General features: G+C 48.2%; 1 protein-coding gene across 1 annotated transcript in view; it reads right to left on the reverse strand.

Annotated features, from left to right (window-relative positions):
• Positions 1 to 480: 480 nt before the first annotated feature.
• Slco2a1 (solute carrier organic anion transporter family member 2A1) overlaps positions 481 to 27,428 on the reverse strand; it is an 86,134-nt gene continuing 59,186 nt past the window's right edge. Inside the window, exons 4-14 of the mRNA XM_013159630.3 lie at positions 19,667 to 19,894; positions 17,976 to 18,074; positions 15,392 to 15,528; positions 13,709 to 13,787; positions 13,071 to 13,235; positions 11,887 to 12,076; positions 10,898 to 11,063; positions 8,530 to 8,693; positions 5,528 to 5,592; positions 3,069 to 3,192; positions 481 to 2,260 (exon numbers count right to left, since the gene is read on the reverse strand). Coding sequence (XP_013015084.2) covers positions 2,140 to 2,260; positions 3,069 to 3,192; positions 5,528 to 5,592; positions 8,530 to 8,693; positions 10,898 to 11,063; positions 11,887 to 12,076; positions 13,071 to 13,235; positions 13,709 to 13,787; positions 15,392 to 15,528; positions 17,976 to 18,074; positions 19,667 to 19,894 — 1,538 coding nt within the window. The 3' untranslated portion in view covers positions 481 to 2,139. The remainder of the gene's footprint in view (positions 2,261 to 3,068; positions 3,193 to 5,527; positions 5,593 to 8,529; positions 8,694 to 10,897; positions 11,064 to 11,886; positions 12,077 to 13,070; positions 13,236 to 13,708; positions 13,788 to 15,391; positions 15,529 to 17,975; positions 18,075 to 19,666; positions 19,895 to 27,428) is intronic.

Here is a 27,428-nt window from a genome sequence, read left to right on the forward strand (position 1 = left end):
GACTGGGCCTTAATGTACAAAATTTACACTGTAGCAACATCCTCTATGAGTATCTTACACTCAAGGATGTTCTTTTTTACTAGAAGAGAGATGAGAGTGACACCATTATATATTCCTTGCTGAGATTAGGGAAAAGATTTGCCAATGGGGTAGTAAGACGTCATTTGTGATTATGATATTAATTCAGCTTTGTGCCATGGACACAGTTCAAGTCTACTTCTGATATACACTTGGGGTAGTAATAAGGCCTCCCGAGAGCTTTATAATTGTCTTTAACAGTTACCTGAAGAATTTTACTGGAGGAATAAGTTCCTAGTGCATGCTCAGTACCAGGTAGACAAGTTGAGAGCCACATACCTTAAATCCCTTTGGTGACCTAAGCCCTCTGAGGACTGTGGCATGGGTACTTTCTCTGTCTAGAAGGTTCTGTCTATTCTTTGGTAGATATATATGACAGCATAAAGTCATGACCAAGTCATATCAGTAGCAAAATTATAATATATTAGTAGCAATATAATAGAATAAAATTTTGAGAGGGAAACCAAGCTTCCAGAACCTGAAGGTTGGCATTCAGTGTTCATGAGCTCAGTGGAATTCAGTGTCTTCAGGATTTGTTAAATTGAAGTAAGAAAGACCAGGGTTAGTTACAGGGAATTGTTTTCCATACAGGTCCATTGCAAATGCTGAGAATGGCCCCTGAGGTTGCACGGAGCACCTTCCCAGCTGAACTGTGAGGAAACCGGCTGGTGGCTTCGAGAGGAAGACTGGAGAGGGGCTTCCACAGATGTAGAGTCGCACAGCAGTTTGGCCACAGACATAACTTTTGGGCTTGTTCCCTCATGAGGTGGTTTCCATTGTGCTTGGGGAGGAGGGCTTTCAAGAAGGGTGGCACTCAAAGAGCACGCACTTCAGTGACCAAGTCCAGATGCCCCAGTGGACACAGTGAGCCAGGTGTCTGCTTCACAGAGGAGTCCATACATGGGGCCATACATGCTCAGGTCAGGGTCCTTTTTGCCAGGCTTTGGATGCTTGTGCTTGACAAGTATGTATTGTCACCACCCCTCACTGTCCATACTGGCCATCACACACAGTCTGGGAGGCCCTCATGTCAGTGGAGAGGTGAGATAAGATATGAGGGTAGCTCTCTGGAGAACCACATACTGGCATGGCTGAGCTCAAAGGGGGTCTCCAATAAGCAGAATAATTGCTGGTGAATAGTGTCCTTTGTTGGGATCTATCTCTGAATCTTTATCCCATAGCAGCAGTGTCTCCTAGCACTGGCTCACCAAGAGCATCCACCTCTTTGGAGGCAATGAAAAGACGCCAAGAAATTGTTGATTACCATAGTCTGCCTGAACCTAGGAAAGTCAGCCTTGTTGGCCTCTGTGCAGTGTGCTGCAGCTTGCATCCAGGTGGTCACAGCTGACATCTGTCTGCTTCATTGTGCGTTCTGCTGGCATCTCAGACCGCCTCTCTTCAGTCCTCTGCATGCAGGCTGAAGTCCATGTGAAGCCACCTTCTCTGGTCACAGGGAAATGTAGAGAGGGTTTTCCCGTGGCTCTGAGATGAAGGGGGGTCTCATTCCCACCATCAAGGTGAGTCACAGGGCTCTGGGACATTTCACAGCTCCTCCTGGGTCTTCACTATATGTGGCTTTCTCAACGTGACGTGTAGCCCCAGGAAAAGGAAGATAAATACATGCAGGTCTAAGGACAGAAAGGTTTTGGGTTCACAGGGTTAGCAGGGTTTTTCAGTTGTTGCTGTGGTGCCAGAGTCTGGGTAACAGAAAAGGAGCTGTACTTCTGACTCTGAAGCTTCCAAGTGGGTTCTAGGGGGCAGGAAAGGAGCATCTCAGGACCAAGCGGAGCCTGCCCCACCTGGATTCCACGCTGTGTGAGCTGAGACGCAACAAGAGCTATGACTGGCTTCTTCCTCCCGGAGCCCAGCTCTAGGTATTAGTGGCTCAGCCACTGTCTTCCTCCTCTTACTCTGTTCTCTGCAGGGTATGGGCAGATAGGAAAGCCTGGCTGCCTGGCAAGGAATGCACATCCATTTTTCTTTCTTATTTTAAAAATAAAAGGAAGCAACGTGTTAACATGAGTGGATACGGGCAGGTGTGGAGGAGGAGTAAGGAGAGGGTCAGATGAGGTCTATTGCCTTCTCCTGCACATTGTACTCTCTGTTCTTCTTCACTTTCCAGCTGATGAAGAAAAGCAGCAGTATGCCCAGTGCCTTGTAGGCCATCTGCAGGCCCAGGTACCTGTCGGTTAGATGAGACAGGAGTGGTGAGCGACAGGGTCTCTGTAGCCTTCTTCCCAGGTCCAGGCCACCAAGCAAGAGGATCATCCTTCCCACAGTGGCTCAGGGAATGTGTTTGTCACCACTGGAGTAAGAATCTGTCCCTACCCAGGCAGGGCTCGCTTTCCTCGCTCTTCTGACTTGGCAGAATCCTCACTACCAGTACAGTGCACAAGGAACAAACATGGGACTCCGTGTTCCTCAGCCCCCCACTGATGCAGCCTAAGTGTCAGAGGTGACGCAGCCACCCAGCCAGCCCTAAAGGCAGAGGGAGGAGGGAGGAGCGTCTTCTTGTTACCCTACTGCTTGCTCTGGCTCCGGGCCTGCTGCACCAGCCTCTCAAACCCACCTTCCTTGCAGTTTCCGGTTTGTGTGATGATGGAAGCAGGTAAGGTGGCAGGAGTGGTGGGGGGGGTAGAATTCCACAGGCTGTGGCTGACCGTGGCTACCCCTGCAGGAGCCATGGTGGGGCCCCTCTTTCTGAGTAGTAGGCGGCTGGGGGTCCCCCCACATCTACAGCTGGTGACCCTCAGACTGCAGCAGCTACTCCTTCCCCTTACACTGCTTCTTTCAGCGGCTGCTCCACTCCAGTGGCTGTGGCCAGTATGTGAGGAACCATCTAAGTACCTGGGTGATTCCCTGTGGGTCCTGAATGCCTGCCATGGTGTCCCTGCTCCTTCTATGGAGATGGTCCTCCGGTCCTCCCCTCTCAGCAGCCCCCATGGGCATATGGCCATTATCTGCTTGGGCTCTAGGGATGGGGTCCTTACCTGTCCCGGAGAGCATCATTGTCATAATAGAGACAAGCTCCTCGCCTCCCTGAGCACTTCGAGCTCCACCAGATGCAGGAGTAGTCGATAGCGAGGCCATAGAGGGCTGGAGATGGCAGCCAGGCTGTGGCAGCAGGGAAGAGAGTTCTGAGAGCCTCATTCCTAGGGGACTGCAGGCAGAGGCCCCCCACAGCACCCCTGCCCTGTTCCCACACAGGAGGATGGCTCTGCCCTTCCCTCGGAATCACGCTGGCTTAAGGAAGCAGAATAGCTGCCAGCGAAGCTTAAATTTCTCTTTTACCAGAAGGCTTAGGAGATAAAAGGGACCTGGGGCATCTTTCAGGGAAGGATGAGTCACAGGGTCACCTTGATGCCAACTCAGACACACAGCATTTCTCACACTGAAGCTGGCTCCAGCAGAGACATCACCCCCTGTCCTTCAGGGCTCTGAGATGTAGATTCTTTACCATAACCAGGAGAAGCTGAACTCAGCCACCAGGCTCAAGGCTGTACTCTAAACCCTGGCTTATGCAATTTCAAATCACTTGTTCATTCACCAGCTCACACTGACCTGCTGGGACACCTCACACCCTGGCTATCAGAGCCTCTGCCTTAGGGCCCACTGAATGTCCCAGCTGCTAAATGGTCTGAACTGGCCCAGCAGGCTCTGTGCCTTATGGGGTTTAACATTCTGGGAGCCTCTACTCTGTGTCACTAGCAGTCACGAGGGTGTTCTAGGGAGTCACTGGGCCGAGGTGGGGCTGGTCCAGGACTTCCCCTGACCATGGGCCTTCTCGTTCTGAAGCCATAGTTCTGAGAACAGCTTTCCCACACTGTTTAGGGCCCTGTAAGCTGCTGCTTCTGGAGGAATGAAAGATGCAGTCCATTGTACCCCTGGCTGGCAGCTTCTAGAAGTGGCCTCTCTACTTATTTCCATCTGCAAGTGAACAAGGAATAGGAGCTGACCTAAAGGACAGACCTCCATCTCTAAGTAGAAATAAACTCCGGGAAAAAATCCAGCCAGATCTCAGTGGCAATTGTAAATGTGCTGGCATTACAAAGAGGAAGTCCTCTCATGGACCTCTGTTTCTGCAGTGATGAATGGACTCTCTCCAAAGCCTGTGTTTCCTAACAACGACCCCACATTGAGCTATCTGGGCTCAATGAGAAAACAAAAGTTTCTGGAGCTTTGAGCAGTGGAAGAAAGTGGTCACTCTCAGGGCCACTGAAAGAAGCAGGTTTTGCAGCTGGTGGCTGGACTGGGAGAAATGCAAGGTCCTCTTCCCAGCTGAGGCTTCAGAGCAGATTATAAATGAGGGATGGGTGATGTTATAAATGAAAGCACAGAGCAGCTGTTAATGACACCAGAGCCTCTGGCAGGAGGATGGGGCAGAAACTTTTGCTTTCATCCTCTGTGTTTATAATACAGGCCAGAAGGGCAAGGTCCAAAGAGGCTCAAAGGGAGTCAACAGGAGAAGAGGAGCAAGTGGCCTGAAGCCAGGAAATCCCATGGAAAAAGTTCATTTCTCATCAGTCCATGGGGTCAGATTGGGCCCTGCAGAAGCTTCTATTCAGCCAGCCCCAGAAGGGGCAAGGCCAACTCGCTCTGGAAGGATGGAAGCCACTTCAGGGTGAGCTGTGGTCTGGCCTGCTGGGTATAGGATGCAGAGGTTTCAGTTTGGAAATGTGTGTTGCTAGCCACCCAAGTTCCTGTTGTTGGAATCTCCATATTTCCCATTGCAGTTCACACTTACTAGGTCCTTAATAAATACACTCTGTGGTGGATTCAGTCCCTTCTGTCATTGCAAAGGTCTCCACACTGGAGCCTTGTGTCAAATTTAGAGCATGGATGTGTCAGGAAGACACAGCTCTGTGAAAGCAGTCAGGGAAAGGGCCTGCAGTGTGTCCCCCACTCTTAGCCCATGTTCCAGCTCCCTTGGGCAGCTCTCCCTTCTAGAGGCCACTGCTGGTCACGTGTGCAAAGCTTGATTCTGCCAGTGGGCTCTGGACCGTTTGAGGACAGACAGGGTTTGCAAGCAGAGGACACTATACAGAAGAAACGTTTGCTAAACAGCGGTTGGAGGAGTGAATTTTGTAAAACGGGAAGGAGGCCAGGATTAGGCTCAGCTGCTGTTCTGTCTGGGGCAGGAATGCAAGGTTTGTTCCTACGGCGAATTCTTAAGAAAGATTTTAAAATACCTGCTTTAAAACTCTGTATTAGGTATTCTTGGCTGTGTCTACTTTCCATTTTTATTACATAATTTAGTTTGGAATTGATGCCATAGATGGAATCTTTCCTAACCTTAAGCAATCAGGGAAACGGTCCATGTAGGGTTTGGCATCTGCTGTTGATTATGCATAGTAGAGATGACATGGGGCTTCCCCAACCCTCTCCTGCTCCCCACATGCCTACCGCCTGGGCCACTTCTGGGGACAGGGGCTCTGGGCCACTCACTTACCCAGCAAGCGCATGATCAAGAACTGGACCCCAATGGCAAATGACTTTTCCTCCTGGTTGACAACACTGAAGAGGAAAACAGGAAATCAGCAGTGGAATGATTCAGGGTGCAGGAGGCAGGCAGCCTCAGCGCAGGTCAGAGCCTGCCCTCATGTGGTGCGGTGAGCCACTGGACTGACTGGACTCCCCTGGCCCAAACACTTCTGTTAGGTTAGTGGTTTCCAAAGTATGATTTGTGGATCAGCAGCATCACCTAAGCTCTTGTTAGGAATGCAGATTCTCAGGCCCTGCATCTATTGCATAGACGTGTCAAGAAGAAGCAGAAACTCTGGGGGTGAGGCTGAGCAATCCCAAGCCCTCCAGAAGATTCCAATGCAAAGCTAAGTTTGAGGATTTTCAGGGTTGTCCAGAGTTCATTGGGAAAGAAAGGACAGAAGAGGCAGAGAGCAGAAAGGAGGTTCATAGAGGAGTATTTTCGGTAGCAGGTCTGAACAACTCCTTCAGAGCAGCTTGTACCAGGGAACAGTAGTCCCGGTATAATCAGGGCCCTGGGCTGTCAGCTTCTGTGCATGACTACAAGGGTTCTTTGCTCTGGGCCAGCTCTGTGGCTGTGTAGCCTGCAGCTGCACAAGGCTCCACCCGCAGAAGGGCACCTGTTTGACTTCAGGCTTTACCCTAGCTGTCTTAAAGTTCTTACTCATTTTTGAGCCCACAACTTTACATTTTTTATTTGTATGAGGTCTTGAAAATTAGGTGGCTGGGGGCTGGGGATTTAACTAAGTGGCATAAGGGCCTGCCTTGCAAGCAGGCAGTTGTGAGTTCGATCCCCAGTACCGATAAAAAAGAAAAAGACAAAAAAAAAAAAAAAAAAAAAAAAAAAGAAAGAAAGAAAGAAAGAAAAAGAAAATTAGGTGGCTGTCGCTGCCTCAACCTTTTTCTCTCTCCAGCGAGAGGAGAGGTATGCTTGGCTGAGGAAGGAGTTTGCAGAGAGGGCTGACGGCCCTGCCATCCCAGCTGGTGAGCCGAGCAGTGGACAACCCCTTGCATGAGGTGAAGAGCCCTGAGCTGGACCACAGAAGCACCCACTGAGTGACTTGGCTCTGGACTTTGCTCTGAGCACACATGCTGCTGGGTGGGTGCTTGCTGGGAAAAAGCATTTGGGGCTCAGGGGACAGGGAGGACAGCAGTTCCCTAGAGCTCTGTACACAGTTTGTTTCACTCTCACTACCAAAGTTCTGCAAGCTTGTTGGAAGGGGGATTTCATGGCCCAACAAAGGGATAATCACTGGTGTGTGGGCAGGGGAGGGAAGGAGACCCCAGCTGGGACTCCTGTGGAAAGGGCCTGACACAATTTATGCTCTCTTTTTGCTTGCAAGGCCCCCCACCCCCCATGGCCCATCCATAATAGGTGTCCCCTTTGTCTTGGTCTTTAACCAGAGAAGATTCAGTCAGATTCTCAGTGAGCGAAACTGAGGCACCCCAGTCTGGCTTTTCATGGAGGTCTGGGCCCCTTCTGGTGTCTGCTGCATTTGACCCTGACTTGCTCTCAGGTTTCCAACCATTCTGTCTCTTTCCACATCTTCGGCTTTGCTGCTAGCAAAGAAATAATACTGGAGATGAAGTTATCTTGAAGTCTCATCTTCACAGTAAATAGCGTTCATTCTGTCATCTTTTCCAGAGCGATTTATCTGTAAGCCTTTTTGAAATCCTGGAGCCTTCTCTCTAGTTTTATCCCAGCCCCTGACAGACTTAGAAAGGAGAAATTTTCTTGAAAAGCCCACCCCATGGTTCAAATGGTGCCCTGTTCCTCCTGACTTTCCCTCCTACCATTCGATAGAGATTGTCCTCACTGGGAGCTGCATAGCAACTTCCCTATGAGATTTTTTTACCCTGTCTCCTCTCCTTTCATGGCCTCATACAGATTGCCTCAGGGTCAGAGGATCTGCTATAGTCCTTCTGACCCTGGGGTGCAAAAGGGAGCCTCCCCATGAGATCTTGACCCGTGGCTGCTTCTGCTTCTCCCTTGTCTCTCTGCCTTCTGGAGAAAACAGGTCCTGGGCACCTAGCTAGCTGTTAACTATTATGATGATTTGTTTAACAGTGGTATTTAACCAATATGTAGCACACCAATTTATAAAGCAATCAATCGCATCATCCTGACACTAATTCTTTGAGGTCAGTATTGTCTGCACTTCACAAGTGAGGATCCTGAGGCTCAGTGAGCCAGCATGTGGTGGAGCAGGGACTTTGCCCCTGGCACCAGGGTTCTGAGGCTTGTGTTCCTGCCTGCTCTGCAGGTGAGTGAGGATAAGAGGAAGTGTGGTGAGCAGCAGGAGGGTGATGTAGGTGAACCTGGGTGCAACGCTGTTTTCTCCTTTGCAGAGGAAAATAAAGGGAGGAACAGTCCCTGTAAAAGCCTCAGAAGCACCAGCTGTACTGGGATACCTCTCTGCTCCCCCTCCCACCCTGGCCAGCCTGTCCCTGCTGACCTGAGGACTTGATGTGGCTCCTAGCTTACTGGGATTGTCTGTTTTGGGGCCTTTCCTGTAGCTCTCACGCTGTCTCTGGAACTTGCTTTAGTTTCCTGTCTTGACTTTGTGACTCCAACTGAATTCTCTTCCTTCCTTTTGGTTCTTCCTGGATTTAAAACTAGGTGAATGTGCTAGCATTTCCACAGTGGGGAGCCAGACAGCCTGGCCTAAATATGTGGCTCAGCCTGGCACTAGCTCTAGCTTTCTGGGCTGATGTAGAAGAGAGGTGTTAACAGGCCTGTGTCACACTGGTACTGTGGGACTTAACCAGGATGCAGTGTGCTCAGAGCAGAGCTTGGCCTGATTGCCATAGTATTTGCCCATATTACCAAGAGAGCCTTACATAGTGCTGTTTACAGGACTCTAAGGGTCAGGGCAGGGAGGTGAGATGAGATGGGAACAGGAGGGTCTAAGGACGAAGGGAGATGTGGGGAAATGTGAGCCATGGCCGGGGCCCAGGAGCACCACTCACCGCAGAACCATCATGTAGAGGGGGTTGTGGGAGATGCAGGCTATCAGGGCTGCGAAGGAGATGAGGAAGATGGTCGGGAGCAGGAAGTGGGCACAGGGGATGGGGCACGATCCTGTCTTCGCTGAAGCAGATCTGCCGGGCACACAGCTGCAGTTCAAATATATCTTCAAGAGGAAAGGGGGGGGGAGGAGACATTTGTCTTGATTTACCTCCAAACACTTCTATACCAATATCTATACCACCTCTTGCCTGAGTCACTCTGGGTTAAACCTTTGCCCTACAGGTCCCCAGGAGGTGAGCCTGGATTTGGAATTAGAAAGAGAAAGTGAGCATTTGAAGGTACTCCGGGGTCCCACCTCCCTGAGTGTTTGTGCAGCAGAAATTGTCTTCACCAGAACCAGTGACCAGCATGGTCTGAGCTCCAGCAGCGTGGGTTGGGCTCCTAGATTTGCACCGACATCTGATGCCAAGATCCTACCACCGGGCTAGACCTCCTCAGCTTGCCACCAGTGGATGGGAGGGAGCTCTGCTGTGGCCTGGCCATTCCCCACGCCCAGTTGTGATGGCTGTGAGTGGTGTTGTTTGTGCTGCCTATGCACTGGTGGTTGGGGAAGGTGTAAATAGGGGCACCGACAGAGTCACCTGAGCTCTGGGGCTTTTACACTTTTGAAAGAGTTTCCTATTTGAAAGGAACTCCTGTCTAGAAAGGGCCTCCAGGAGTGTGCCAGTCTAGACAGCTCAGTAATGTTATACATGTCACTTTGATGGCCAGCCTTCCTTCCTGTGGTGTCTGATGGCCCAGCCTGTGACTATGTAAGTACCATAGTTCTCATGCCAGTATTGGAGCTAAGGAGCTGTGGCCCTTCCTCCTGACAGTCAGTAGGAACTCTGCACCCTCTTTGCCTAGGCTCCTAGGAAGCACAGAAGTATATTATGTACCACATTGCTGTTATCTTCCTCAGTCTAGGTTTTTAATGTATAGATTTTCCTCCCCTTATATCATGCTCATGGATTTTTAATCTTGGATCACTGGTGTTGTTATTGGAAACTTGTCAAGATTCTTTTTGGGAGAGGATGAATCAGAGGTGAGTAAATAAAGATAAGAAAACCACAGAAGCCACCACAGACTCCTCCAACTTTAAGGCCACAAAAGCGGCACATTGCCCAAGCTCCTCTTCCTGTCCCTGCCTGAGAGCGCCACACTCCTCTGCACACAGAGGTTTTGCCCTGCCCACACAGCAGGGTGGTAGGTAAGTGGGCTGGTCGGGCCATGCCCTCTGCAGGGCCACAGGTAACAGGTACGGGTTCTTGTCCTTAGGGAAACCTTTGGTAGCTCTTGCACTGCCGCTGCTCTTAGGAGAAAGGACACCTGACTGCTAGGCATGGCCCCAGCCTGTTCCTGGCCCAGCAGGGCCCACCTGCCTGTGTCTGTCCCCCTACAGGAAGCCCAGTGCAGCCCTGCTCACACTGCACCCATTGTCTGCGATGATTTGCCTGGGTTTGCTTCTGCTGCTTGTCAGCTCTCATGCCACCTCCTCAGGAAGGCTCCCAGGCACTCCCTATTCCCATGAAGTTTCTCCTTGGCGTGGGTTGCTCTCTAACATTACCCTTGGCAAGCTCTGTGAAAGCAGGGACCCTGTCTGAGAGATCTGCCACCACATGCTCTATGCCTATGGCTGTGCCCAGAGCTCAATATTTGTTGATTAACTAAACAAATGACAAATTGCTTTACTGCTGACTGATCCTAGGAGACCTGGAGTCCCAGTGTTGAGAGAAGGAGGGACAGGACCTCCCCAGGTGAGCACATGAATGTGGCTGCCCAGATGGAAGGCTGGCAGCCAGGAGAGCCATGGCCTTGTGCCCAGATGCCCCACATGAGGCTGACTTCTGGCTTCTAGTCTTATATCTGCACGACTTTAGGCCAGTTATAGGGCACACCTGGGAATAGAGGGTTGATGCAAATGACCTTCTGGTCCATGTCACAAAGGCCGTCTGCTCTCAGTTTACCTAGGCAAATCAGTGAGGTTTTGAGGAAGGCCAGAATGTAAGCCAAGCAGGGCCCGTCAGGACCTTTCAAAATGTGGCTCATAGGCCTGTGTGGTTGGGGAGCGAGTGCTGTGGCTTGTTTCTGCTGTGAGCATTGTCAGGTCTGGAGTACAAGCTTGTTGGACATGGACCAATCTTTAACTGACTTTGGGCTGGAGGCATCCGGACATGACCCTAAGGCAGGGGAGGTGTAGCGAGGGTGGATGGGGCCCAGAGGATGCCGATAATGAGTCTTGGAGCCAAGGAGCAGTCTGCGAGGACACACAGTGAGCTCTAAGACCGCCGGGGCTCCTCCTGATGCCAGGCCCCCAGCTGCCCTCACCAGTTGCTTGGAGCCAGTAGAGCTCATGTTGATGCCACTGCAGCCAGCGTGACAAGGAGAAAGGTACTCGACTCCATTGTCTCCGCAGACAGGGTGGAAGATGGAATCCGGGCAGGAGCAGTCCCTGCGGCAGGCAGGAGGCTGTGGACGTATAGAACTTGATGTGCTGCCAGCAAAACAGGAAACAAGGAATCAAACAAAGCGAGACCAAAGAAATAATTCTACACTCCAGCCCAGCATGAGTTCCTGGCCTGGCTAATAGGCCTGTGTGTCTCTGTTTGTCTTGGGCCAGTGCCACCTTGGGATCAGAATTATGTGTGTAGGAGCCAACAATGACTCTGCCACTGTTTGGGGTTATGGCGCCTTTCCATTTCTTCTGACATTTGCAGTTTAAACCCACTAATTACTCAGTTGGAAAGGCATGGTCAGCAAACCCTCTGCCATAGTAGGAATCAAAGTAACCAACCAAGCAAGGCTTTGCTGAGAGAAATGACAGATGTGACAGGAGAGTCGCAGGCAGTATTTGCCTTTCTTCTTCTTCCAGCTGGGCTCAGGCTGCAGGTAGGAGCTGGGGTGGGGGCTGTCATTGGCTGCTTGTCTTCTGGGCTCTGAGGACACTGTCCAGGTCAAGTTTCTTCTCATCTTTCTTCAACAGCTCAGTGAGATTCTGTAATTCTGCCTGGCTCAGAGCTGATGCTAAACATAGCATATTTCCTGGTTTCTGGGGCTCAGGTTCACCCTGAAACCAAGCTAATTGGATTTGGGCCCTTCTTAAGAAAACAAAACCTTAACTCTGATAAACTAGTGGTCTGCTAGGACGCTTTGATCACCTCATGATAGAGCACATTATTTAATATCTGATTTTCGACATTGCTGCATATGTGATCAGGTCAAAAGTAAACAGGGAAAAGAAGAATGGGAGGGTACAAAGGATGGCATATGGCAGCGAATCTAGGCTCTGTAGCAAGGGTACTCCTTATTCCTATTACCTGCGAGGGTAGACCTCAGCCACAACAGGAGTGGAGCAGCCCATGAAGAACAGAGGAACACAGAGGATCATAGAGATGGTGATGATGGTGGCAGCCACTCGGGGCATGGTTTGCAGAGGGAAAACAAAACGCTTCATAAGGATTCCTCCAAACAGCATCCCTAGGGCTGCAGCTGGGAGGTTTACAGCACCTAGAGATGGAGAGAAGAAGCTGGTGTGAGTGCACAGCCTGGTTGCACTAAATTGGAAAACCAAGAAAGAAGCATGAAGGAACACTAGAAATGTTAAATTATAATTGCTGGCATCAATCGAGCATTTACTGTTGCCAGGCACATCTCGAAAGTTATCCTTACTAGAGCATTTCCCTGCCTATACAAAGGCATAAATAGTCAGAGCTCTTGCCACCCAAGAAACATAGGTTGAATGTGGATTTATTAAGCACCTTTTACTCTCTGGCCCTCACTGTATCCTGATTGTGACCACATGGGCTTAGTAGGGCAAGGGACATGACTCCTGATCTGCTGGTCAGAGACTGAAAGCCAAAGGGGGAAGTCACAGCCAAGGACCACAAAAGAAGTCAGGGGAACAGGAAAGTCATCTTCAAATCTCATGTATTGACCACCTTGACAAATCCATAAGGTCAAATTCACCCAGTAATTCACTTGGACATCTGGTGAGACCATATCCTCAATTGTAAAAAAGTGCTGATGCTGGGCTCTGCCTCCATTTTGGTTCCACTGTCCTAGGTAGGGCTGAACACCAGAGGAACCTTGTGTCCATTTGGGTTGAGGGCCACTCTTATCAGAGCAAATGTGTTCAAGTTATTGAAGGAGAAGGGAAGAAACCCAGGGAGCTTTTGTTTTCTGCTCCTAGTTCCATTCCCCTCTCTCCTCTTTTGACCCCAATGATGTCAGCTGGGTCAGACATGCAGCTCCTTGGCTGGGAGGAAGGCAGCCTCCAGCCTCCACCCACTCTTGAGTGGAATAATAAGAGCCCCCAAAATCTGCCAAGAACATTCTAAATTGCCAACCAGGAAAAATATCCTTAAAATTCTTTCTCCTGAGCATGTCCTCTGTCTCCTGTCTGTGTCCTGTTCAGCCTTTGGGTGTCTCTGGGCAGACAGCAAAGTACCCAGGCCCTCCCTCAGGTGGCGCCACCCAGCTCCCGGTGCATTTCTGGACCTACCAATGAGAAAGTTGGCATAGGCTGCAGAGGTGCCATACTGCTTCTCTAGGAACTTGTTGAGGAATGTGGAGAGGCCGGCGATGACAGAGGAGAAGGTGCACTGGGCCAGGACCACCAGCATGAAGAGCGGGTTCAAAAGCAGCCTCAGGAAGATGCGGGGGAACCCTATGAGCAGACTATCATCAGTGGCCAGACCAGGGCCATCCTGGCTACTTCTAGACTGGACACTGCCCTGCCTCCTCCCTCTTTGGATGACTCTCTTCTATTCCTTGGGGCAGAACTAGAGGCACTAAGATGTGCAGTGGCCAGCCCTGGAGCACACAGCCACTGGGACTCCTGCTCAGTGTGCTCGTGGGCTATGGTGAGGAAGTACTTAGGAGAACCCTAGTGGCAGGCAGATAGAAATAGAACTAATACTGTTTCCCCCACGAGGAAGGGAGGAAGTGGGGGCCAGACCATGGGGTGGGAGTAAAGACTGCATGCCTGAATTTGGCTTTGCTGGTAGCTGTAAAGAAGTACCCTGCAGAACCCTCCTGAGTGCAAGTAACCTTGGAGTTGTGCCTACAATTATGGACCACCTTCAATGACTGCTCCTGTCAGCCATCCCCTCCCACCAGGCTACGGGGTCAGTCAATTACTTTTAATGAAATCCAACAGGGAACCTCTTGACCTGAGCTCCTCCATCTTTCTTGCTCCGTCCTCTGTGGCAGGAGAACCCTGAAGGCAGAAGAAGGAGTGTTAATAGCCCTTCCCTGGACCCATGACTCTCTGGTCTCAGGGCTCAGGGCTGGCAGGAGTGTACAGGAGTGCTTCCAGAGAATACACTCTTGAGCAAATACCACCTGTATTTCCGTGAGCCTGGAGCCTTGGCTGCAGACCAGAATGCATGTGGGCCAATGCTTTCTGCAGTACCTAAAGGCATATTATTTTATATCTAACTTTCACATGACTGATGCCAACCAAAGGTGTTTTCCTGGATCCCACTCCTGGTTTGTATGTCATGGTTACACTTCTCTCTGGTCCTCAGGTTCCAGGGACTTTTGGCTTGTGGGTCACTCAGATTTGCAATACAGTTTTTAGCTCTTTCTGTCTTCTCTCTGGGGTCCCTGATTTCTTCTGGACCCAGAGGTAAGACCTGCTCAAAACTCTGTTCTAGCCATTCCCTGTACATTTCCTCATGAACCTGCCTCCTTCTGACAGCAAGAGCCTCAGACCCAGGTTCCAGCTCTGTAGCACCACACAGATGCCAGGCCCTTGAGTTTTGCCACTATTAGGCTCAATGCCAGGAATAGGTGCTCCAAGCATTGAGTTCTTACTCCATGCTGAGCAGTGGGAACACTCCACGTGTGTTGTCTCGCATCCCACACTTTCTTCTAAGATAGCTACTCTAATGGCCTTAGTTTTCAAAGAAAAGGAAGCTCTGGAACAAAGCCCCTTGCCTAAGATCACTCAGCTGGTTTATAACTAACACAGGTGCATTCAAACCCAGGTTATGTGACACCACCCAAACCACCAGGACTGTCTGCCAATCTCTGAAATTCTCTCCTAACACAAGCCAAGTTCTTTTACCCCATCCCTCTGCCCACAGCTCGGCCTCATTTCATCCACCTCACTGCCCAACACTGAGCTCTATTATGGACTCAAACCTGGACAAATATGCTCTCCTTCTGCAATCTGGTCCCTGCTGGGTCCTTCACAGCAGCCCCGAGGAACATCTGGTCTTGCCCCTGTCCCAGCTCTCTGATGGCCATCCCTTGTCCTCAACTGTGTGCTTTGTCTCTCACCTGAACTTCTTCAGATCTTCCTCACCCCTAACCTCAACCCAGCTTCCTTGTTGCTACCAGGTGACCCAGTCGCTACAGTGCCCAGGACCTCTTGGGATACTCCCTGTGTAGAGTACATGCTGTAGATCGTTCAGAGGGTCAACCAGTCTTCTCTTCCCTGTTTTCCATTGTCATCCTGCCTGATTTCTTTCCCCAGATAGCACTAGAAGGTGCTTGGATTATCACCTTCCTCAAGATATTCTCCACTTCCCTTCCATCTACTCTCACACTGCAGTGCTCAGGGCCCCAATTCTTAGACCTACCTACTCAGCTTTTATGTACTGTTAAGTCTTTAGCCCAATTTAGTTCAACTCAGTGTTTCCCAAACTGTTTCCTGGAAGCCTCCCAGCCTCATGAGAAGTCCTCTAGCATGACCCAGAATTTGCTTCAGCATCACCCAGAATTTGCTTAATCTGCTGTTGCTTTTCAATTCTGTGTATTTTCTACACCTGCCTATCTCTCTTAAACAGGTAGACTCATGGGCTTTCAGAAACTTACATCTGTTCCTCTGGGCATCGTTTGAGGAAAGAAGAAAAAGGGGAAAGAGGTGAGAACCAAACAGGCTGAAGAAATGAGCAGGCCCAGCCACCAGGCTCCAATCCACCGAGGGTCACTTGGACTCAAGTTAACTTTAGCTGAAGAGAAACAAAAGAATACAAGTGTTCATTGAGTGAATGCATGGTCTCTGGAAAGAGAAGCTCTATTCAGAGAATGTTCTATTGACTTCTCCCTGCAATGAAGACATGCAAACCATGAGCTAGAACTTTGGTCAGGAAAACATTCCCTCTGCAGGCATTCTGATTTTCCCATAGAACTGAGGGAAAATGTACATAGAGTTGAGCATTAGCAAATCTCCAAACCCCACACACTTTACATCTGTTATCTCACTGGACTCACTAAGGAGGTCTCGAGGCAGGGGCTACATCTCTTTACCTCTAGCCAGTTAGGAAGTTAAGGTCAGAGTTTAAGTTCTTTAAGTTTAAGGCTAATAAGTGCCATTTCATCAGTCAATTTCAATTCTATATCTTCTGGGTGCCCAAACCTATACTTCTAACCATTGAACTCTACTACATCTCAGCTTTATTGATCATTCCTAAGAAAGAGTTCTAAGTAAGCAGTCACCAACAGTAGGGCTGCCTGACCATCCATGGAGAGCCCTTCTCCTGGCCACTGTCCCCATACATCTGGAAGTCTTCTGTTGCATGTGTCTGTGCAGACAAATTGTAGAGAACAGAAGATGGCAGAACAGTTCATAGCTACACTGTGACAGGGACCCCTGGCCACTAGAAGGTCAGCTACTGGTTTCTTTGGGCAACCAAAAATCAGGGATCAATTTAGGAACTGCCAACAAGAGGCCAAGGATGGCTGGTCCTGAAGCATAAAACTCTCGCTGGCTTGCTACTTCCACTTGAAGCACAGGCAATTGACACTGAGCTGTGACACCCCCTAGGACAGGACTCAACTTTGACAGCAGGTCAGGTTTAGTGTCTGCCTGTGTTCCAGGCACTGGTGGGGCTGCTCTTCCTGAGGGTCTGACTCTGTCCTGCCTCCCAGTGCATGCCCAGGCTAATGGCAACTTCAGACAGCATCCACACTCCCCATGCTTCCCACCCTCTTGGCTATGTTTAAGTGGCTTCAACCCTCCCATCACTTCCAGTAGAGATCCCACCCATCTGTCACGGCTCCACACATCACAGTTCCAGGAAGTCCTCCCTGACTGCCTACTGCAGGAGTGCTCTCTCCTGCTCTTAAACTTCCAAAGTGGCCAGGCATGGTGGCACATGCTTGTAATCCCAGCATTCTGAGAGGCTGAGGCAGAAAAATAATAAGTTTGAGCCTAGTGTGGACAATTTAATGACTTAGAGAGACTCTGTCTGAAAATAAAAAAATAAAGGTCTGGTATGGCCGGGGATAAGTTCAGCAGCATAAGCGCTTGCCTGGCAAGTGTGAGGTCGTGAGTTTGATCCCCGGCACACACACAAAAAAGTCTGTTGATGTAATTCAGCGCTAAGGTTCTAGGTTCAAGCCCCACCATAACAAACAACACAACACAAAACAAAACAACAAAGAACATTCAACCCATCCAACCACAGAAAAACTTCCAAAGCACTTTGCCATTCCCTCTGCCACAAGGTCAGCCTTTTTTGTCTTGTGGGAGGCTGGGGGAATACAAGACATGCCCACAGATGCAGGAAACCTTTGCCGATCTGGGTGTAATAGCACACACCTGTAATATCAGCTACATGGGCAACTGAGGCAGGAGGATTGCAAGTTCAAAGCCAGTTGAGACAACTTGTGTCTTTAAAAAAAAAAAAAAAGGACAAGGCCTTGAAATGTAGCTTAGCATTCTGGTTCTTAAAAGGTTAACTCCGACTTGTGCCTGGTTTATGGACTATAGTTTCTCATGCTAAGATTCTCAGTGATTTAGTCATTATCATTTTGGAAGAATATGAGCTCACATCTGTTAACCTCTTAGCATATCAAGCTTACTCTAATCTTTACAACTGCTGGATTTTTACTAGCATTTGCAGATGAGGAAACTGCACTTCATAAAAATCAAGTACTCAGACCGCTTAGCTAGTGAAAAGTGGAAATGATAAGGCACAATTCCAGGACCCACGCGGGGTAAAGGTACCATGTCACGCTCTTCTGGGTGAGTCACAGCCCGCAGTTATATCTTATGCAGTGTTTCTTTTTCTTTGAGAGTTCTTATTAATTCTTTTTAAACAATCAGCAGTACCTTAAAGAACCAGAGAGCTACTTTTAATGCTGCCATCAAAACAGACAACTGCAGAGACCATTCTCGAAGGCTGCCCTAGGTCTTAAGGTTCCTGCTGCAGACTTAAGGGTAAGAAGTATGTTTGCTCCAGCAGCTCATGCCCACCAGGACCCAGCATGAGCTCTGGTGAGGGGAGGCACAGACTGCCTGCTTCTTGCTGTCTGAAGGACTGCAGGAGGGAAGGAAGAAGGGAAGGAGGGAGGGAGGAAAGGAAGCAATGAGCTTCTGAAAGTGGAACTTCATTCTCTGCCCCAATTAGCTGGGAGGTGGGCGGGGATATTTCATGGAATTGCACACACTCACCTGTGTCAATCCTGCCATAGTCCACAAAGATCTGCAGCATGACAGAGCCCAGCAGGTACCCAAAAGCTGGTCCAAACACAGCAATCGCAAATAGGATGGCTGGAAATTGAAGCAAGGGAAAGGATGCTGAGGGGGATTGAGAAGACTGGGCAGCCTCATGCATCTGAGTTGGGGGGGATTCCTGGCATATCGCCTACCCATTCTCTGGTTCTAACAAGCCCATACCTATGGCTCTGACAAGCCCATTTCTTCTCCCACGGAGAATGTCATAATGACTCAAAATGCCAAGATTTATAGCATCAAGCCTTCTTTTCCTCTAGCCACCCACTGGATAGGAAGGAAACAGCCCCCATGGCATGCTGAAAATGCCAGGTCAGGGATGTGTTGATGAGTGACGTTTCCCGCTGGCACAGTGCTGGTAGCCTTGGCAGGAGTTTCTGGGGTCAGAGAGCCTGTGGCTATGCTCTTCCTGATGTGGAGCTTGGGCCTGAGGATGCTCCATGTGGCTGGTTCTAAAGGAAGAGTGGATTTGGGCATACAGGTGGCCATATGCTGTTTGCTGTGCATGTGCTTGTCTGAGGCTAACATGCCCTGAGGTAGACAACTGGGGTGAAATGTATGTACCCCAGCTCTGTCTACAGGACTGGACAGCACTAGGGGGTGGCTATCATATTCTCTGCAAAATAAGGCCTAACCCTAAAATAAGCCCTAGCATGCTTTTTTAGGATGCCTATGATATAGACTCCCCCCCCAAAATAAACCCTAGTAAAGAGCATCAGTTAGGTGGATACATTTAGTATATCCACTGCAATATATAATAAAGGCATTGAATTATAAAATAATATAAATAAATATGATAATATAAGTTATAATTAAGTACTTATAAAGTTGTACTTGTAACTTGTAAGTTACAATTAAGTACTGGTAAAGACCCAAGTGGGTGCCTTTGGACAAGAGGTAACACCTTTTCTGAGACTGCCACATGACCAATCTGAGTACAGACACATGCACAAATAACATGCACAGTTGATAAAGAACAGATGTGGTTGTATCTTATATGAATTTTCATAGCTCAGTACCCTGTGTTGAATCAACACACAGAACTGCTAGCAGGCTACTTGGACCAGAAGTGTGCATTTAAGGAGCTCTCTACTGCTGGACATGAGAGATTGGGTCAATATTTCTTATGGGAAATAGAGACTCAAGAAATTCAGACAAGAATTCAGGTTTTGGAGAGTTACGATGATGCTCCAGAAAAAGATGCCATGACTATATTTGAATAGATGCAGTTTTTTTGTACATGAAGAAATGTAGATTGTTATACATGGAAAAATAAGACATGCCATAAAAATCATCCCCACTGCATCTTTTGGAGTAAAAATTAGTATGAGACTCGCTCTTATTTTGAGGGAAATACGGTATTGGTTTAGCACCTACAGTGACCCCTGCTTGGGGTCTAGTGGGTACAGATCTTAGCTCATGTAAGCTCACAGAGGTCTTAGCTCCATCCACAGGCACCATGCAGCTGGGAGTAAGAGTCAGCGTTGGCACCAGGTCTGCCTGACCCCAGAGCTCTGTACTCATTTGCTGTTTTGTGGGCAGAGTTTCAGATGGACTATTAAGCCCCCAGGGCCTCAGCAAGTGCTGTGTCCTGGCCCCTCCCCACAGTCCACATCAAGCCTATGACTCACAGATGTACAGGGGCGAGTTGTTGGGCTCTGCAAAGTCGTCCACGTAGGAGATCCCAAATGGCTGAATGGGCACGGTACCGATGCCAGCCAGAAGCTGGGCGATCACCATCAGGCCCCACATGCTGCTGGTCTCCTTCTGCACGTCTTGCACAGTGTTTGGGCACTTACCAGGGGATAGGTTATGCCCACGCCTCTGGCAAAGTTCTGCCTGGACGCGGCTGAGGTTCCCTGCAACGAGAGTGCCTAGTGGTTACTACCAGCCCAGCCTCCTGGTTCTACTGGCTGACCTCCAATCCCCACTTTCCTTTTAGACTTCCAGGAAATGGTCCCTCAGCAACACTCTCCCTGCTTAGCTGGCAGGAAGGACTCAGAGACCAAGGTGAGAGGGAGCAGATTGTGGGTGGCCACAGGAGCAGCACTTCCCAAGTGGGAGAGGTATCATCTTCTCACGGTGTTCAGCCTTTCTCCTCCACAGGTACTCGTGGAGAGCTGATCATGAGGGATACATATCTCCATGGGAGGAAAGAACCACCCAAAAGATAAAATAAACAGGAAGTGAAAAAGCTGGTTTTATCCCTAGGTAGTTGTGTAATGTTGAGCAAATTTCTAATTCTCTCTGAGCCTCAGTTTCCCTTTAAACAGAGACTGTAAGGTAGTGGATACAGGGAGTCCATAGGAGCCACTGAGAGTTGCAAGACTGTTGTTTCAGAAAGGCCTGGCAGGTAAAACTGGATATTTTCCATAAGCCAGCAGGCCTGGTGGCTGTACCCGTCTCTGGAAGAAGGGCTGGCATGGCTCAGTAATGCTGTGAGGCACCCTTCTCAGGACAGCACTTTAGTCTGGAAGAACACAATGATAAAACATTGCTGAGAGACACAGGAGTGGTCTGATTACCCTCCACCCCACTCAGGAATCCTTCTAGTGACACTAACCCTGTCCCACACCCAGATATGGTATGGTGCTTGCAGACTCATGTAGATCCCCAGGGGGAGATCCTGGTGGCCAGGGCATGAAACACCAACAGATGTTGGAAGGGCTGGGCTGGAAACTGAGATCTTGGTTCTAGTCTTGGATATGTTACTCTCCTTGCCAGGGTGCTTGACTTTCAAAGACCATTGATTTTTAGCAAGGGACCACACAGCAGAGGATAGGAGGCCATGGTGGGCCAGGTAGGCAGGCTAGGCTCGCTACTCATCACTGCCTTCATGACAGCAAGTCCTGAGACTGAAACATGAGCAAGTACCATGGTCCCTGTGGCCTTCTTCAAGACCAAAATGTGCTGCAAGTTTGGACTGAGGGTGCAGTGGCTGCCTGGCCCAGGAAAGGGTCAGGTATGTACACAAACCTTTTTGACCCAGCAAACTATCACTCAAACAAACCAGCCTGCCCCCTCCTCTGTTTGCCCTCCTGGGCCAACTTTGACCAAGTGGATGCATTTCTAAGGAGTCAACATCTATGTAGAGGGCTGCTGCCAAGTTTTCAAATAGGTATTTCTTTCCAAAGATTCAAAACATTTTCAGGTACATTTTATATGAAGAAATGAGTGAAGTCAGAGTTCCCCGAAACCTGTCACTTGTAAGTGTGCTTGGCTAAGCCATCCTCCTTCACGTAACAGTGGCTCTCTGTGGAACATTGTTTCAGAAGCAGTAGGGTGGCAGAGTCAGGTCCATGTCATATTCAAGAATGGTTTAAAGTCACTTGAAGGCAAAGGATGGTACAAGAAATAAGTGCAAATAATCGGATCCTGCTCCTAGTGTGGCCACTGAAGGACCTGCATAGACCCAAGCAGTACCTTCTCAAAAACAGTGTAGGTGGTGCTCGCTTTTCAGAAGAACCCTCAGCACAAGGCCTGAAGGGATGTCAGGACCACATCACTCTGTCTTTGCTCACTGTTACTTATTACTCCGTAGTGACCAAAGGGCCCGTGCTTAGGTGGGAGATGTGGAGGGGCTAGAAAGCCATAGGCAATGTCTTCAGCCTACTGTGATCTGCAGATCATGGGAAGGGCAGCTGTGATACTGCTTGATCAAACCAAAACCACTCTGTGATACTACTTTACACCCAACAGTTTGGTTATTTTCAGAAAACAACAAATGTGAGCAGGTCATAGAGAAATTAAAAATAGAATGACCATGTGGCCTGGCAGTTCCACTTCTGGATATATACCTAAAAGAACTGGAAGCAGAGACCTCAACCAGTATTTGTACTTCCATGTTTACAACCTTATTTATAATAACCAAAAGGGAGAAACAACCCACTATTCATTGAGGGATGAATGAATAGACAAAATATGGCAGATACAATGGAACATTATTCAGCCTGAAAAGGAAGAGAGTTCTGACATGTGTCGTAATATGCATGAGCCTTGGGAGATTGTGCTAAGTGAAATAAGCCAGATGCAAAAAGACACACGCTACGTGACTCCATGGATAGATGGGATCAAATTCATAGAGTGAGGAATGGTGATTGTCTGGGTATGGTGATGAGAGAATGGGGTAGAGTTTGCACAGTTTGCAGAACAGTGAAAATATATTTAATGCCACTGAATGATACACTTAAAATGGCTAAATGGGAATTTTTATGTTATGTACATTCCACCACAGTTGAAAAAAATTGCTTGACAGATGCTGGGACAGGGTGCTAGAGAGTGAAGGGAATTGGTATAAGAGGAATTGGAGAGAGAGGCTGCCTCATCTGAGACCCCATAGGCTGAGACGGAAGATAAAGATGCAGTGGGGCTGCGGGGTAGGGGTGCTCAGGAACAGCAGCGGGGCCGCTCCGAGATGGGAAGCCACACTGCCAGGAGAAGAGAGAAGCGCTGGGAAGAGCACTGACCTGTATTCTAATAAAACCCCAGAAAAGGCAGATCTTGAGGTGGGCAGTGCAGTGAAGACCCTGGGAGATTAAGGCTGCACTTCAAGGCCCAAGTTGGGGAAAGTTACTGTCAGAGATGTAGGTGGTGGGAGAAGTGAGGTGGCCAGAGAAGCAGTTAATTTTGCGTAAACTCGAGTTCTTGGTCCCATGAAGTTGAGGTGTGAGGACTGCGTGGTGGGGCTGTGTAAAAGTGGGTATGTAAGATGCACAAGGCCAGGCTACTGCAGGAGGAGCTCCCCCGGAGAGACAGAGGGCCAGAGAACACGGGATTCTTTAAGGATGCTAGTTTTTGATTTGCTGATTCTTGTCATTTTGCTCAGTTCAGTTTTTAGAACCTTGTTGTTGACTTGGCTAGCAAGAGCATTTTTGTGGGCTATTTAATGGTCAGCAAAGATCATAAAAACGTTGACTGCCTCATTAAGTCTTCACATGGCACATTGCATAGTCCACCAGTGCCACGAAAATCCTCATGGAGTTTCACCTAACGCAGTATCCAGAAAGCAGAGTTCTCTGGGGATCACTTAACTGTTATTAACTTTTAAAATGTCAGATTAAACATCAGAAACTGCTTTTATTAAAAAATGTGTATTTTTACAAAATCATCAATTGGCCATAATTATATCCAAGTCTACTGAGCGCCTCTTGGCCAATTCTTTATTCCATGTGGATTCACTATCTCCTCATGACTCTCTTATCCTTCAGCTAAGCTGATTGGGATCTAAACTTGTCCCACATCAAGCTCTCACACTTGTAAAATGGAAGAGCCATTAAATGAGCAAAGCTTCTTCCCCTGTGGGCACCCACAGCAGCGGCTGGCAAGCCAGAGGCTAGATGCTTCAGGGCTGGAGTCTGAACCTGTTGCCTGATCTTATGTGGGAACATGTGTTTACATCAGAATCAGAGTTAGATGTGATGTGAGATCAGAAGAGCTCAAGCCTGGGATGGGCTGCATCGAGTGTTCTCTGCTGAGAACAGGGCCTTCTAGAAGTTGGATGTTGTGTACTTATAAAAAATAAGAGGACACATGTAGGTGAATGTGAGGGGCAGGAAAAAGGGAGCAAAGAGGTTTTGCAGAAAGACTGTACTATAGGCAGACTTTCCTTCAGGCAGTCTGTGTTAGTGTATGTTGGTCTGTTTCTCATCTTCCCCAAGGCAGACTTCTGGAAGACTCCAGTTCATCGGAACACATTCTTTCTCCCAAAGGACACCAGAGGCCTGGCTCTTCCAGTTTTCACAGGACTGTAAAATGCTAACTGAAAACAGGCAGGGCCCTCACCCCTCCTCCTGCTACCCCAGCCCCACCCCAGCAGCATGTGGGGTTGAGTCAACTTTTTGACTCATCTAAAATTTACATATGCAGAATTGTCCTCCTAATATCTGGATCTCTCAGCAGGTTGGAAATACAGGAGATTCTGTGTGGAAGGTCTCTCTCCCTACAGTGGGGCCCACAAAGATGAGGCAGGTCAGGGGAAGACAGGTCTGGCCACTCTGTTGCTCCAGGCTCCTGACCACCTCTCCTGTGGCCAGATTGAGAGTGTTGCAAGGTGGTCATGGGCATAGTAGGGTACCTCTGCGCAAAAGTCTGTAGCTGGGGTGGAGAGGACCGTAGAGGGATCAACGTAAGAAGGCTCTGGCAAATAGTGCTTCCTTGATTAGTCATTCTTTCTCTCTGTAGAGCAAAAAGAGAATTCTGCCAGGAAACAGGAGAGTAGCAGAGTCCTGTTTCAAATAATGGTCCTTGAGAGCCACCATTCCTCCTACCCAGGAAGAGGCATGATTGGTAACTGGGAGGTTGTGGGAGAGCAGAGTAAAATGAGGAGGAAGTTAGCAATTTTAAACCCCAGAAACAATTCCATATGACAATGGAAACTTGCAGGGGTGCTTCCGTGCTTCCAGAAGGACAGCCAAGAAGCCAAGCACTCAGGGTATCTGCACAGCTCTTGGAACTCCCAGTGCTCCATTCTGAAGGACCTATTTCCTCATCCTCCTAAATCCAGCTCTTCAATAATTCTTCCCAAAACTCTGGCAACACCCACTGGCAGGCTGTTTGGAAGTCACTCACCATGTGAGATCTAAAGTTGTTTGTAAACTGGGCTGTTGCAGATTAGAAGCAATTGAGTTCACAGTGGAGTTAATCACAGTCTTGTTAATCCACAGTGTCCGTGGGATATGTGTTCTATTCTAACGAAAGTAAGCCTCCATTTATAAAATGATTTCTGTAAGCAAACACATTTTGAATTTCGTCTTGGGAAACCAAGAAAACACAGTCTTCTGCTCCAGCAGAAAAAATAGGATCAGGATTGTCAGCCTGGAGGAAGACATTGCAGGGCTATAGCATAAACTTATTTTGAAACCAGACAGGACAAACCAAGTTTCAAATTTTGGTTCTACTGCTTGCTACTCGGTAGGACTCTCTGAACTTCAGCACCTTCAACTTCACAATAGATATAATACCTTTTAAAATATTCCTGTGATAATTAAAAATAATAAGTAAAGTAAAATAATAACTATGATTGACAACTAATTATTTCAACATATCTAGGAGAAAGAATGTTCCCAATATAAAGAAATGATAAATGTCTGAGATGATAGATACACCAGTTAAGCTGATTGAATACATGTGTTGAGATGTCATATTGAGGTAGCAGAGAAGAAATAGAGATAGATAAAAGACAAGAAAAATTTAATTTTAAAATTATTTTCTTAAAGAACCTGAATTTTGGGGCTGGGGATTTAGCTCAGCGGCCTAAGCGCCTGCCTTGCAAGCAGGCAGTCGTGAGTTCGATCCCTGGTACCGATAAAAAGGAAAAAGACCAAAAAAAAAAAAAAAAAAAAGAACCTGAATTTTTAACACACAAAGTTACTCAAGGTTATAATTCCTATTTTTCCCATTCAAGGAAACTTCAAAATTTCCTGAATCTTAAAAGATTCAATAAATCTTTAAGTTCAGCCCCTGCCTTTCACTTGTAAATTGAGCCTGTATGTTTTTTTCCTCCTTTCTATAGATTCATAAATCTTACAAACCTCCATCCTCAAGGAACCAGCATCATTAGCTGGGTACCTTATTGCTAAACTTCAAACACGGGTAAATGATTTGCATTCTAATCTACCCCACCTAATAACCTGACAGAAACCAGGAATGCACATCCTTGATCATTACGTTGAGGACAGTCCCCAGAACACACAGATGTCAAAACCTGGATTGTAATGTACTTCATTCTCTCTGAATCTGTACATCTTTAACTCTACCTAATAATTCTATCTATGCCTCTCACTGATGTATACTGAAATGTTTTCTATAATGTAAGTCAGCGAACCCTACTGCCTACTCGGAGGGGCCAAGTTGAGGTCTCCATTTCATTTCTTGGGGGAATCTGCCCAGGCCCTATCTGTTAACAAATTGTATTCCATAAGTATATACAGCTGTTATGTGTCAAATAAAAATAAAAATATATTTTATAAAAATAATGACCGAGGTTATATAGCCTGGCATATAGTAATCCTACAGCAATACTACTTTCCATCCAAAGAGATGAGTAGCTTTGAGAAACCCAACTGGGTGACTGAAATGACAGAATCCTGGGACAGGCAATGCTGCTCAGGCTTTTAAAACCTGGGGCCCAAGTCCAAAATGAGAAACCAGTAAGATCAGTGCAGGTCTCTATGAGTTGATTGATTACAATAAAGGAAACAGGATAAGTAGATATGCTTAGAGGGTGTCCACCTACACAGGGAAAGAGTGGGCTTAGCAGGTGAAAGGAGGGAACGGCTCTGCCTCCAGCCTAGGTGTCCAGGACCAGTTGTGTGGTTGAGAATGGCCCTCCCTACACTGACCTCTTTGAAATGAGAAGGGTCCCCAGCAATTGCCTACTACACGGAGGAGGCTGGGGGTTGGGTGAGCTGGGGATGGGAGAGCAGGCCTATTGTGCATGGTCCACCAAGGCCAGGTGACCTTGTCCTGCTGGGCAGGGTCTCCCTCCTGTCCCTCTTCATCCATCTTTGCCAGTGCACATGAACCCACACCCTGGGCAGCACCTATTTTGGCTCCCATCCACAGGGTTACTTTAGTCACAGGAAAGAAGATGGACATACTTGAGCAGTCAGAATAGCACTCAGGGTCATTTAATTTTAATATTCAAAGAGATGCGCACTTAACCAGCACCTCTTTTCCCCGCTGTGCACCAGGCAGAACTTATTGTTCACAGATTTATTCAGTAGGTTGAGGAGGAGGACTTGCAGAAAAAACAAAGTGGTGAGCTGAGCCAACAAGACTTCATCAACAGCCATTCATACCAAACCCCCTCATTTCCTTTGCCAGTGGGGCTTCCAAAGCAGCAGGAAGCTGTAGTATGGTGTTACTTGACTAGAGGAAGCATGTTGACAAAGCCTGTCATCCTGCTAGACACAGTGGGGACATCTGACAGGAGAATCCTCAGGGAGAGGGATGGCTCCAGAATGTGCCACTCTGTGCCCTGTTGTCAAGGAGCGAGAGGATAGCAACCACTTACAATTTATGAGCACCAGGATGTGTGCTGCTAAAAGGAGTGGCTGGTGGGGCATTTCAAAGTGTGGAAGCTCAAATTACACCAAAAGATATGCAAGAAAGGACTTCAGCCATGGAGAAGCAGTCTTATGGAAGTAAAATACAAAAGCTTTACTTTAACCTCAAAGAATTCAGCTGGTCAGCAAATGGAACAATGAGACTTGGCTTGACAGAGTTTGTGGGGAAAAGACCCTGGTGTTTGATGACACATCCACAACTTTAGCCTCAGATCAGGAGGGGAGATTCTTCTTTCTTCTTTCTAGACATCAGCCTGAGGATCTGACCTCCTGGAAGGGACTTATATCAGGAGAGTGAGACAAAGGACTGGGCCTAAGGAAGCAAAGC

This window comes from Cavia porcellus, unplaced genomic scaffold, assembly GCF_034190915.1.
Source record: "Cavia porcellus strain 051 isolate PalLab524CR breed Dunkin Hartley unplaced genomic scaffold, mCavPor4.1 scaffold_5, whole genome shotgun sequence".
Lineage (NCBI taxonomy): Eukaryota > Metazoa > Chordata > Mammalia > Rodentia > Caviidae > Cavia > Cavia porcellus.